Below are 12,120 nucleotides of genomic sequence, written 5' to 3'. Positions count from 1 at the left end.
CAGTCCTTCCTTCAAAGGAGCAATACACCCAGACTAAGAGAGTTTGTGTTGGGGTTGGTATTTGTGGTTTTTGTTTGTTCATTTTTCTGTAGTCGTTTTGCATTTCTGTCTTCGTGTTTGTCTTTGTGGTCATTTTATGTCTCTTTTTTGTCTTTTTTTTGGGCTGTTTGTAGTTGCTTGCATATGTTTGTGGTAATTCTGTGTTACTTTGTAGTTATTTCACTGAGTTTCTAACAGAAAATGGTAACAGTCACCTTGCACAGAGGCTCTGGTCCAGGAGCCCCCTAACCCCTCGGGCCCTTGGGCCTGTGCCTAGTAAACCCACTCAGTAATCCAACCATGACTAGAGATCATTCTGAGGTAGGCCCAGTGGCTTGCTCAGAGGCACTTACAGAGTATCAACAGTAGGGTTGACCTGGAACTACCCAGTTGCAAAGTCTTTTGATATCACCACCTCCTATCCAAAAATTTAATATAATATAATACAAAAATATGGAAGTACACCATAGCAGTCCCTGTCCCTCGGCTGGAAGCCTGGATTGAAGTCTGTGGATTAGAAAGGATAATTTCTCTATTTGAAAAAAATTGTCTTCCATTAAAAACACAAGACTTTTTTTTCACAATACATCAAAGTGACATTTAATTTTTTCAACAGACAATATACAAAATAAACATTTAGCGTTTCCTCAACAGACAGACAGCACCATTGCAGGAATGATAGGAAGAACTCGCTACTTTTTGCGACGGTCGTGTTTCCTTATGATGTCTATTAGGTTGTTCTTGGTGACCAGTTTGTCCTCAGGCCCCAGCCTGGTCTTTTGTCTTTCCCTCCTCTGCTGCTCATGGAGGTGGGGTGAGTTCAGGAGCTGCGGAGGCAGGATGGACCCTGTGGGTTTGACCCGGTTCACCACCTCCAGGAACAGCCGCTTGTTGTTGTTGTTGAGAAAAGTAATGGCTGTTCCCCTGTGTCCCAGCCGACCCGCTCTGCCCACCTGGATGGGAAAAATGGAAAGTGTAAATAGAGTACTTTTATAGTTTGCCTTCCATAATGTCAGGCATTATCGGTGAAATTAAATTTTCAATTTTTCAGATAAGCCAATATTCCAAATTAATTAATTTAGAAATAAAATGTTTTGCTTTTTAATATGCTGCACCTCTTCATCAACTTGACAAATACAATACTCAGAGGTGCTTTAAAGAAACAATACAATGTCGCTGAAAAAAAACAAAAAAACCTTCATGCAAAATAGAACTTCAAGATTTTTCGCTTTCCCACGTCAGGTATTACTAACCTGATGGACGTACTCATCCATTGTGTTTGGCATGTCAAAGTTAACCACCAATCTGACATTGACCAGATCCAGTCCTCTGCCCAACACTCCTGTACTGATCACCACCTCAAAGTCTCCATCCAGAAGACCCTGAAGACACAACGGAGCAAATATTACACTGTCAGACATGTTCACTATGGTCAACCCTCTGCGTGGACTGCGAACAGTATGAATGACCTAATTTTCACCAATATGCAGCTTTGTTTAATGGAACTCAAATTTAATTATAAACTCCGCTAGATCTGATGGAAGATCCACCTTTATAAACAAGAACACCTCAAACATTTATTTTACATTACAGTGAAGTTTCCACACATACTACATGTAATCACATCACAATGTGTATACAATACTGCATAGGACTACTGGTACCTTTCCATCTGATGTAATGGTGCAACCTTATAAAATATGACATCAGCCTGAATATCCCCTTAGTGTGAGTATAAATAGCTTCAATGCCGTGTTGGAACTAGCAGAGACAGAACATAAAATGTGCAACACTGCCATGTCTTGAAGAATCTTTTTTTCCTACTAAATTCAAAGAAACTTAAAGAGAGATTTAAGAGGAAAATCAAGAGTTTAAGAAGTTAAATTACTTTTAGTACATTTGACTCTTTTTTTCTTGTTTTCAGCAGGAAGGGTAATCTGCTGTTGAATGGCATCCAAATTAAATCCGGATCATTTTGGGCCTTGCGTAACTACAGCCCTAAATCCCTATGTTTAATTCTCCACTTTCCCTTTTTTTTTTGTCTTTTAGCAGTTGTTGTTTATTCTACAGTAGTTGTGGTTTTGAAAAAGAGCTTGTCTGGCCACAATGTATTTTTTAAGAACAAAGAGGCTGAGTGAATGAAACACTGTGTTAGTTAGGTCTTTCAGCGTTAATATAACAACAATCAAAGGCTTGCGCATTAGCGCTGTTAAGTCTCAGCTCTGGGTGGCTGTTGTCTTCCAGCTATGAGTAGTTCAAGAGCAACACTCTTATACACAAAACATGGGAGCACTGCTACTTATCCACTTGACTGTGCATGTTCTGGCTGCCACTGCACTCACCCTGAGGATGCGGTTGCGTTCCCATTGGCTCTTGTCAGAGTGGATTGCCACTGTATTGAGGCCTGTCACCTTGGCAACTGCCTCACACAGCAGATCAGCCCCCAGTTTACAGTCTACAAACACCACCACTGGAGGGTGGTATAGCTTACTGTCCTGCAGAGCCAAATACAGAAACACAGAGGAAAGGGATGATTTGTTAAAAAACATTTTCTGAAAATGTTTATATTTCTAAACACAGATAATTCAGTAACGATATACAGATTGAGTCTCTTTGTATGGCTACTGACTGGTTAACTTTTGCTTATAAATAAGTTATGAGGTTAAAACTGTAAATCTAAAAAATGTTTAGTTTAGTGCATGTTACCATGCTAGATGCTGATTTAAAAACTTTTGGAGAGATTGAAAGGGCCAGAATCCTCCAGCAGATGGCAGTCATGACTCTCCGGCCAGTGACACACACCTTCAGGGAAAATAAGTAGTGGGACTGGCTGTCATGCTTAAAATGATCACATTCACCTGTATGTTTTTTTTTTTTTTTGTGTCACTAAAAAGAGTTGACCGGTGGATGGAGCCTTCTACCTACATTGTGACAGAGGAACTTTAAACAGCCTAAATAAATTTTATTAAAGTGGGCCCTCATGTCTGTCCCTAATTCTCAAATCCAATTTGTTATACTAAACTAATAAGGTGTGTCTGCCTAAAGCAGCAGGGTAGGCGAGGTGATAATGATGAGGCTTCTGCAGTACACTTCTCTCAGCTCTTCCACTGGTCTGGCTCCAATTTGTGTGAACATGTTATGATTTTCTGACTTTGGTTTGAGCAAATTATCATATACCATTCTTTGAGGGCTTTGGCATATAAAGTGACAGATTCAGGTAATTCCCCCAGTCCTGTCCAGTCCAGGGTAATGGTTTTCTCGGGCTGTCCCTTCTAAATCCAGTCTAGCAGCCCAATGATACTACGGGAATCCTGCTGGACCCACCCAAACCCTCAGTGTTCAGTGACCGTGCTGGATTAAATAAAATAAAACAGCAGTCATGAATACAACAAATTACAATCACACCATCCCTCTACAAAAAAAAATATCTCTGGTTGCTCAGACAAAGGTCTAACTACTCTTCTTCACAAGGTTAACTAAAGCAGACCCTTCCTGTTCTGCCCTGTATAAATGGTACAAGCCATTGCTGGGATTCCTGGAGTGGGGCCATGGCCCAGGGCCCACCCATTTCCTCCAGACGGGGTCCAGGGCTGCAGCAATGGCTGTCTAAATATAGTGTAATGGGGAGACGGTCCTTTAAGAGCTTAAGGAATTCCCACTTTTAAACAGCCAGTTAATAAAATACCAAGCTGGTACCAGTGCATGTCAAGACTGAGCGGTAAATTCACTATAAACTAAAACTGAGAAAATAACCCACTTTCTGTGTTTGTCCCTAGCAGAGCACTCTCTGGTTCTAGAGTACAATTAGACTTGATTTTACCAAAAACACCACGAAAAGTGCTGACATGTTAAAGAAAGCATAGTTTGGAATTGGAAGTGCAGGGCTTACAGTGATGCTCCACCCAAAATTTTTCTATTGAGTTGTTCAGTGAGAACCAGACTTGTGGATCAAAAAAAAAAAAATATCTGTCTGTTTTTTTACCCACACCTCACTAAATTATGATTAAAAAAATAAACCGGTTGCAACCTACATTGAGAATCTCAAACAGTTTCTTCTTCTTGGAGGGTTCCTCTATCCACAGCAGGATCTGCCTGACGTTGGCACAGGGCTGGTTCTTTTCTCCGATGGCAATACGGACAGGGTCACGGACCAGCTGAGCAGCCAGCTCCTCTGTCCCAGTCGGGATTGTGGCTGACGCCAGCAGAGTCTGGTGTCCTTCGGGGACTTGTTCCAGGACCTCCAGCACCTGCTGCTGGAATCCCATCTTCAACATGGTGTCCACCTACACAATACACCACAAATAAATATGGTTCCAGGACCTTCTCTATTTCAAAATTGTGTAATCTCTACACAATACACAGCTTATAGGGGGGGGAATGCAATGATTTTTCACAATTATTATAATGTTGTTTGGTAAGATCTTCAATTTTAGAGATTGTTTTGGAATACAACATGACTTTAGTCAAAATTCGCTATCAAAGCCATTGTTTGCTCATCATAATGTCAAATTTCTTCAAAACAGCTGCTGAATCACCACAAACAGGGTTTTCTGAGGGATGTCAGTAACTGAGTGTTAGATGCAGAGAGCACCAATGAGCTGACATCGAACTGTCTTTGAAGGATACATTTTTGTTTGAAAAAAATTGAAGTGCTGGTACTTCAGTGAAACCCATTCATTTAACTTTAAAGGACCTTTGTTCTCACAGGCACACAATTCTACATTTTTCCAATGTTGAAAGACCTTTAAGTGCTGAACTTTCAGAAAATCTGAATTGCACTTTGTTTGTCATACCTCATCAACCACGACAACCTTCACTTTATCCAGCTGCACTGCTTTCTGCCTCAAGATCTCAAGGAGTCGCCCAGGGGTGGCAATGACAATCTAAGGGGAGTAAAGAAGAACATCATGATGAGGAAGAAAGCTGAAGATTCAAGACATTATATAAGACGATGTTTCGATTGACAGAATTGGGAAACACTAAAAAAAAAAAAAAAAAAATAGTGATTGCACTGTACTTTGATGCTGGTTTTGAGGCGGTGGAGCTGTGGGGGAAGTGGCATGCCACCCACCAGCAGGGCCGTTCTCATGTTTGGGAGGCACATCACCAGTTCCTTGGCCTGTCTCTCTATCTGAATGGCCAGCTCCCTTGTGGGGGTCAGGATCAGAGCCACGGGGATGCGCGCACTGTGTGCTGCTTTCTACAAAAAGAAGACGTACAACATGCAAATACATATGTAAGCCCAGAAATGTTAGAAACTGCATGTCTACTAGAGACATTTAGTGAATAGTTACATACTACTAATAATTTATCTTTATAGAAAGGTCATGGCCAGCTACAGGACAGCTCCTCTGTCAGCTGGTGGAGGTCTAATATCTTGCTAAGGGATACCTCATCAGGTAAGACTCTTGCAACAGCAGCCTGAACCCAATCTTTTCAGCTCAATTTACATTCTTAATATGCAAATACTCTCCTGAATAATAATAATGGTGTTAATTCTCTTAGGTTCCTTAAATTTTGCCAAAAAAAGAACAAAATGACCTTTTGATGACCAATAAAATAAATAAATTCATTAATTCAAACACAGTTTATGTAATTGCCAAGATATACCTTAAATCATGTGTCACATATGCCTTTACACCCACATCATCAAAACAAACGTGTAAAGCTGAAATTAGGCTATGGTAATCTAAATAAAAAGGTGGACAAAATTTGTTTCCTCTAGATAAAATTTTCTATTGATTAAAATATTTATTCCTCTGTGTAGGAATAGGCAGTTTCATGGTGTGAACTGAACTGTTTTTTTATGAATTAAATGCAACAAAAGGCACTACGAAAAATAAAAAAACACTTCTGTTTTCAGCTGCGCTATTGTACCTCGAGTGCTGTCACTATCACCGGCAGCAGGAAGGCCACAGTCTTCCCTGAGCCTGTGTCAGCGCTGGCAATCACATCCCTGCCACTGAGACCAACCGGCACCATCTGCATCTGGACCGGCGTTGGCGCCTCATAGCCGGCCTTCTTCAGGTTCCCGCTCAGCGTGGCAGGGAAGCCACAGTGTTCAAACTCAATGATGGGTCTCTGGACATCTCTCCCCTCGGTTTCAATGCCTAGCTCCTGTTTAATACGCTGCACCTGTTCGTCTGCTAGGCCTGATATGAATGGATCTTCCCTGTAGGAATACCCTGCTTCACTTTCACCCACCCCACCGTTGTCAACCGCCGGCTGTTGAGGCTGAGGAGTCCTTTCATCTCCATTTACGTCCTTACGGTTAAACACATCTGCCCCAGTCCCCATTCCCATTTGCACCAAATGGTTGGCTTTGCATTCGAGGCTGCAAACATCATTGTCAGTGCTGTCACAGATGTACTCCCCATAGCGACCACACATCACACAAACGGGCTCCCCTGGCTCCGGCCATCTCTGGCTCTTTTTGAATGATTTCACCGGCTCCTCCTCGTCCTCCTCGTCCTCCTCCTCTTCCTCCTCGTCCTCCTCCTCTTCCTCCTCCTCCGTTTCACCGGAGGAAGACTTATGTCCATCTTTATGTACTGAGCTCTCTCTCAAACCAGCACAGTCTCCACTTGCTTGTAACATTTCATCCTTTGTTTTGGTATCTTCACATGGTTCCTCCTTCTGTACAGGTGCCTCCGAACAACCTTCATCTTTTCTCTCACCCAGGTCTATCTTGCTTCTCTTAGTCAAAATTTGTCCTGATCCCTGGGCAGGTCTCTTCACTTTCAGGGCTCTTGGCATAAACATTTCTAGGGATTATTAACCTGTGACCACCGGGAAAACAGAGGTAAACATTAGTTTAATGTCAAGGATTTAGACAAGTTCTCCATATTGTGGGAACTCGCTACGTCTAGGTTTATACAGCGTATTTAACAAAGAGACAGGAAATTATACATTTTAGTTCACTAACAAAAGGTAAAATGTGATTAACTTAATTTCTCGATTTGCAACGCATGCTAAATCCGCCTTAAATACTGCTCGATATTCATATTCCCAGTGGTTTCGTACATTGACGAAATTCCAGCTGTACACAAATACAACTCCTGAACGCGAACGAGTCGAAAGTTTACCCACTTTCGTGTATTTTTGAAATTGCACTTCTCAAACCCCGGCTCGGCCATTTACCGACTCGTAAGTGTCGGTACGTATCTTAGCTGAATGTTTCATATAAATCGAGAGTGTACGACAAACCTCCTTGCGTCAAATCTTCCAGCAGTTCAAAACAGTCGCCGGCGCACACCGATGGCGCGCCGTTGCGTTGCACGTCGGGAAATGTGGTTCGTGGAGCAACTGTTCTGCTGTGCCTGGGTGTGGTTATAAGCCTTCTTTGTAACAGGCCCTCTTGACGCCTGTTTGAGGAAACATTGGAAAAATGGTGAAACACCTAAGCTTTGTCATAATTCAAGGTCTTCCATCTTGAGTTCACGTTTTACATTGTAGGCGTGGCTGGGGGAATTGAACCGGGCTTTATATGTCTGTCGAATGTACAAGAGAATTACACTGGTCTTGGAATAAAGGGCAATATGATGAAGTAAACTAAAAACTGTCAGGGGTTATGTAATTGATATCGCCCTTCAGCTTTGTTTTCTCGCTAATTGCATGCACGTTGTCTTCTTTTTATCGCACATTCAAGTGTTCGTCATAAAGTTAACTTTTCCCATTTTTTTTTCTGCAAAGCAGTTTTGCGGTCGGCTGTTAAAGATATTGTTTAGTAATGTTACAAGGTACTCTTGGCCTGCTGTCATGTGCTCAATATGTTCCAGGGATTTGGTAGTCTATGCCATTCCGAATAATTAGCAGGAAAATACATTACAGATCCAAAAGAGAATAACGTGATAAAACTTTTTTTGAAAATCAGCAGTTAATACAGCTTTAGTGCCGTTCATTCTTGGAAAGTTAACGCAATTTCGGCTACTCTGGTACGGTAACATATGCATTTGGGCCGTTCAAACCAACCAACTAAAACAAAAGTGTTAATACGCCCGACAGTATTTGAAGATATCCCCCGCGCATGCGCATTGCGTAACAAAGGTGCAGAGCTTTGAGAACCACAGTGCGGCACGAAAACCGCACCGCGGCACCGAGAGATAGAAGAGAGGAGGGACCGCGAAACACACAAGCTATCCACACAAGAATATATGGACATGGAAGGCAGAAGCCGCCTGCTTCCTAAGGACCCAGAGAATGGAAATTTCTCCGTTCTCATTCCAGTCACAGAGCAGTTTTTCCTCTGAAATCCAAGGAAACCTTCCCAGCTTGGTCCGACGGAGCCCGTTTCAACTGGCCGGGGAGCAGAATGCACGAAAAACACCAAGACTAGCGATTCATTGTGTCAGCGAGACCGAAAAACACGAAAACGCAGCCAACCTAGCATTTTATGACTGAAAGGACCCGTGAACAATCCGTGGAAGGACACCGCGTCTCTTCAGTTCTCCGGCCATTTATCGTCTGAAATGAAATTCCAGTAGTGGGATGCTTTGGCGTTGTGTTGCTTCATAGGGTCTCGCAGCACAGTTCGGGGAGAAACATGGGTGAAGTTCAGGACGCCAGGGATGTCCACAAGACCGTCGCCGCTCCAGCAGTAAAGCCCTTTGAGCACTATGACTTCTCCCGAGCCAAAATCCGTTGCAGCCTCACATGGCTGGTGGCCAAAGCGTACGGGACAGGTAGGCGCATTGATCTACCTCGAGACAGTTACCTGTACACTTCACGAATTTTTTTTTATATTTAATTTATATATGTGTGTGTGTGTGTGTGTGTGTGTGTGTGTGTGTGTTTTGTTTTCATTTTTCCAAATGCATGTGTATCGTCATTTTAATGAATTTTGCACCAGAACCTGACGCAGTAAACGGACAATACGTCTGTAGTAGATTTCAAAGGGCTGTGACACCGAAACAGTCCTCAAAACAAATACCTAACCGTATCCCCCTCGTCCGGTGGAGACGTCGTGGACTATGTAAGACCCGACATTGATTTCCCGAGGCAGTATTTTCTGCCAGTATTCCCCGAAGAGTTATCACGGTGATTTTCCATCAGAGTAAAACCTCCTCGGTTCACCGGCAACAATGTTGCCCATTGCGGGCCATTTTAAGCGAATTGCTTATTGGACAGACAATAAATACTACCCCAGGGGGGCAGATGAAACCACTTTTTTTTTTTTTTTTTTTTTTTTTTTGTACTGGAACCCACTGATCGATAAATATGTTGTCCTACTTCGTGGGGGAGGGAGCATTCATAGCATCAGAACTACGGAGGCATGGAGGTGTCCTAAAATTATGTCACCTTCAGGGCGCTGCGTCCCAGGCCAATTTAGAAAACACGGGCATCACAACGTGGGACGTTTAGTACATTGACAGGAGGGTATGTAGCAAGCTAAGGTTGTACTTGTGAACATTAATGTGGGTTAAATGGAAAGGTCAGCAGGCCGTAGTCAGTGAGCACTATAAGACAAAAATCAACAGTGCCTTCAAAAAATAACAATGTTTTTTTTCTCATGGACTTTCATGTATCTTGCCTCAGTTGATATGTAAAGTCTGTTTTGCAACTAAAATGTAGATACAAATGGGTTCACACCGCCCCGGCATTCTGTTTGGTAGTATTTTTAAGATATTAAAAAATGTCATCTTTGGAGAGGGAAGGAATCTCAATGCAGGGAATGTAGTGATATAGCTTTGTTCTATACTTACGAATCACCACCCACGTCACCGACAATGCAGTGAAAACAAAATGGCAATTGAGTCTGACTATCTGGCTGGTGTAGGCTCATCTCGCACAAGATCAGTCTCGGGTTCAAAAACAGATTTAAGAGGACACATTGTGTTTCCTCAGCTGACATGAAATCTTCTTTTACCATCACCACATCTTGCTGTTTCTGTTAGAATATACTGCAAAGCTGCATATAATTCATTAAATACATTCTGAATGGTAAAAAAAAAAATGCTTTTATGAATGAACAAATATGTTGTTTGTGAATGTCCATGTTATAAAATGTATTATTTTGATTGGTGTCCATGTAAATTATTGTTACCTTTCTCATTTATTGCTCAGAATTGATGGATTTAGGATACACATGTTGGAATTAAAGGTGCGTCGTGTAATTTAGAAGTTTTATCACCCTCTGTTGTTCATCGGTAGGACTTACAAAAACATGGACATACATTAACAATACTCAGTACAGTAACTCCTCTCTTTTCACCAATATCTCTGGCTCTGCCTCCCTCATACCGTGCTTTTGAGCTGTGGTGGCTTATCACAGACCCTCACATTTAAGACACATTTTCACAATAGAAACAGCAGGGATTCATCAGAATTGTCTGATACATCATCATGTAACACACCTGACAATCAGGATTCTTCTCCTTCAGAGTGGAAAAGTGCTAAATTGTGAAGTCTGTGACATGGTTATGGCATCGTTTTCCACCCTCAAGCAGTTGAAATGCTTATGCAACGACTGGGGTTTGGGAGTGAAATTACAGCAAGCGTGCAGTTCTTTGGTTCAGGAAAAAAAAAACTACAGGCTAATATCCCCACTGCACATGACATTTAGGCTATGCTAGGTGACAGAGCCAGGGCTGATAAGGTGGCATCACTGAGCAGAGAGGCAGAACAAGATCACTTATCTTCTGGACTATTAATGTGGAAAAACTTTTATTATTGCCATCATGCTTCTACCATGCATAGCACTAGAGCAATAATTGAAGCTTTAATGCGAGGGTCCTGGCCAAAAGGGACTGAAAAGTGAAGTATTTCATCACAATCATAAATCCAAGCCAAGTCTACCAGGTTGTAGGCTTAAGCAAATGCAGGCTAAATTAATCAGTATGAAGCTTTTCCTCATCTTACACAAAGTGAAATTGTTAGTTGTTAAAACATACCACGGATACAGTTCCTGCTTCTTCCATCCGTTCTTATTAATCGGCAGTTTGCTAAGTATTTAAGAGCATATTATAAAATGTTAAGCGCAATGAAAATGCTCTCATTACATCTAAAGTAGCTCAAAGAGAATACCTATGTGTCTCACACACTTTTGCTGAGTTTTCCAAAATAATTTTGGAGAGATGCATCAAATCATTCAAAACATGCCAAACAGAAATAATATATGCTCCACTAAAACCACAAGAAAATGAAAAAAAATTATCAGCAGTCTGGGCTTAAAGGACATCCTGCAGTATGAATGATGCCTTGCTCCACTTAGACTGAAATGAAAAATCTGGGTTTTGGAAATCTGAGCTCACGAGTTTGTTGCTGAGGCAGAGCAGTTTGCGAGGGGCCTTTAGAAATACAGTCAGTGTGCGAAAGTGATTCTTTACCAAGTTTGAATTCTAGACTGGGTTTTGGAAATCAAAGTGGAAGCTTTGAAACAGCAAAGCAGTATTACATTAACAAACTGGCCTCCGAGCGGGGGCGTCACTTTTCTAATCCACTGTATATGATTGAACTCATGTGGCATGCATTTCCAGCCTCACTTTTTGAAAGGAAGAAGTACCGATTTTAAAAAAAAAAAAAAAAAAAAAGAAAGATATTTTTATGCTTTAGTTTTCTATTTTGGTTGGTCACACATATAACTTTTATATCAGAGAGCTGCTGCACAAAGTGAAATAAATTGTCAGTTTGTCTATTAGATTCTTCTGTGCTATGTTTATCTTTTCCATTAATTATCATGCAATCCCTATTATTGCGGTTATTATAGTACTATCTGCTTACTGACCATGTGGTCACATCAGCACTAAAAATCACCAATCAGCTTGTATTACCAATGCAGACAAAATGTTAGTCAGCTGCTGTAGCCACAGAGCACATTATTCCTTGCCACTGTGTCGTAATATCCCGGAAAAAATGAGATCCCTTGGTGATCCTCTGTATTTTCAATCTGGACTGAATGAAATGGGTTTATTCCAAAAATACAGCCCCCCAAAGAGATAGTGAGGAAGAATGCAAAAAAGGGAGAGAGAGAGAGCGGGCTCCTCTCCAGATCCCTGCCTACGCAGATCTGTGAATACTTCACATGCATCTGCCTCATTACACCAAGTCAAGTACATGCAAGATGCCAGCTAACCAACAGATCAT

At 41.7% G+C, this 12,120-nt stretch overlaps 2 protein-coding genes across 6 annotated transcripts in view; one reads left to right on the top strand and one right to left on the bottom strand.

The window, feature by feature from the left end:
* Window positions 1-627: 627 nt before the first annotated feature.
* Window positions 628-8,525, bottom strand: ddx59 (DEAD (Asp-Glu-Ala-Asp) box polypeptide 59). 2 transcript variants are annotated; one of them, XM_040128167.1, is made up of 9 exons: window positions 8,422-8,525; window positions 7,246-7,403; window positions 5,917-6,818; window positions 5,057-5,239; window positions 4,833-4,922; window positions 4,071-4,322; window positions 2,382-2,534; window positions 1,293-1,421; window positions 629-992 (listed from the first exon to the last, which is right to left on the bottom strand). In XM_040128167.1, exons 3-9 carry the CDS (start codon window positions 6,799-6,801, stop codon window positions 732-734), a joined length of 1,953 nt encoding a protein of 650 aa, XP_039984101.1. In that variant the 5' UTR covers window positions 6,802-6,818; window positions 7,246-7,403; window positions 8,422-8,525; the 3' UTR covers window positions 629-731. The 2 variants fall into 2 exon arrangements, with proteins under 2 accessions (XP_039984102.1, XP_039984101.1); XM_040128168.1 differs by lacking the exons at window positions 7,246-7,403; window positions 8,422-8,525 and adding an exon at window positions 7,129-7,245 and having other exon boundaries at window positions 628-992.
* A 41-nt stretch (window positions 8,526-8,566) lies between these two features.
* Window positions 8,567-12,120, top strand: part of camsap2a (calmodulin regulated spectrin-associated protein family, member 2a) — a 52,003-nt gene continuing 48,449 nt past the window's right edge. For all 4 annotated transcript variants that reach the window (XM_040128165.1, XM_040128164.1, XM_040128163.1 and 1 more), the window contains exon 1: window positions 8,567-8,720. In XM_040128165.1, coding sequence (XP_039984099.1) covers window positions 8,582-8,720 — 139 coding nt within the window. In that variant the 5' untranslated portion in view covers window positions 8,567-8,581. The remainder of the gene's footprint in view (window positions 8,721-12,120) is intronic.

The sequence above is a fragment of the Xiphias gladius genome, chromosome 6, assembly GCF_016859285.1.
Source record: "Xiphias gladius isolate SHS-SW01 ecotype Sanya breed wild chromosome 6, ASM1685928v1, whole genome shotgun sequence".
NCBI classification, from domain to species: Eukaryota; Metazoa; Chordata; class Actinopteri; order Istiophoriformes; family Xiphiidae; genus Xiphias; species Xiphias gladius.
Note: the sequence above shows the minus strand (reverse complement) of the source record. Positions and strands in the feature narration are given on the sequence as shown.

Coding starts and splice junctions, on each gene's coding strand:
- ddx59 (XM_040128167.1), bottom strand. CDS start 6,801: ATGTTTATGCCAAGAGCCCTGAAAGTGAAGAGACCTGCCCAGGGATCA. Junction 1,422..2,381: donor AACGCAACCGCATCCTCAGG/GTGAGTGCAGTG, acceptor TTGTGTCTTCAG/GGTCTTCTGGATGGAGACTT. Junction 993..1,292: donor TGGATGAGTACGTCCATCAG/GTTAGTAATACC, acceptor TTTCCCATCCAG/GTGGGCAGAGCGGGTCGGCT.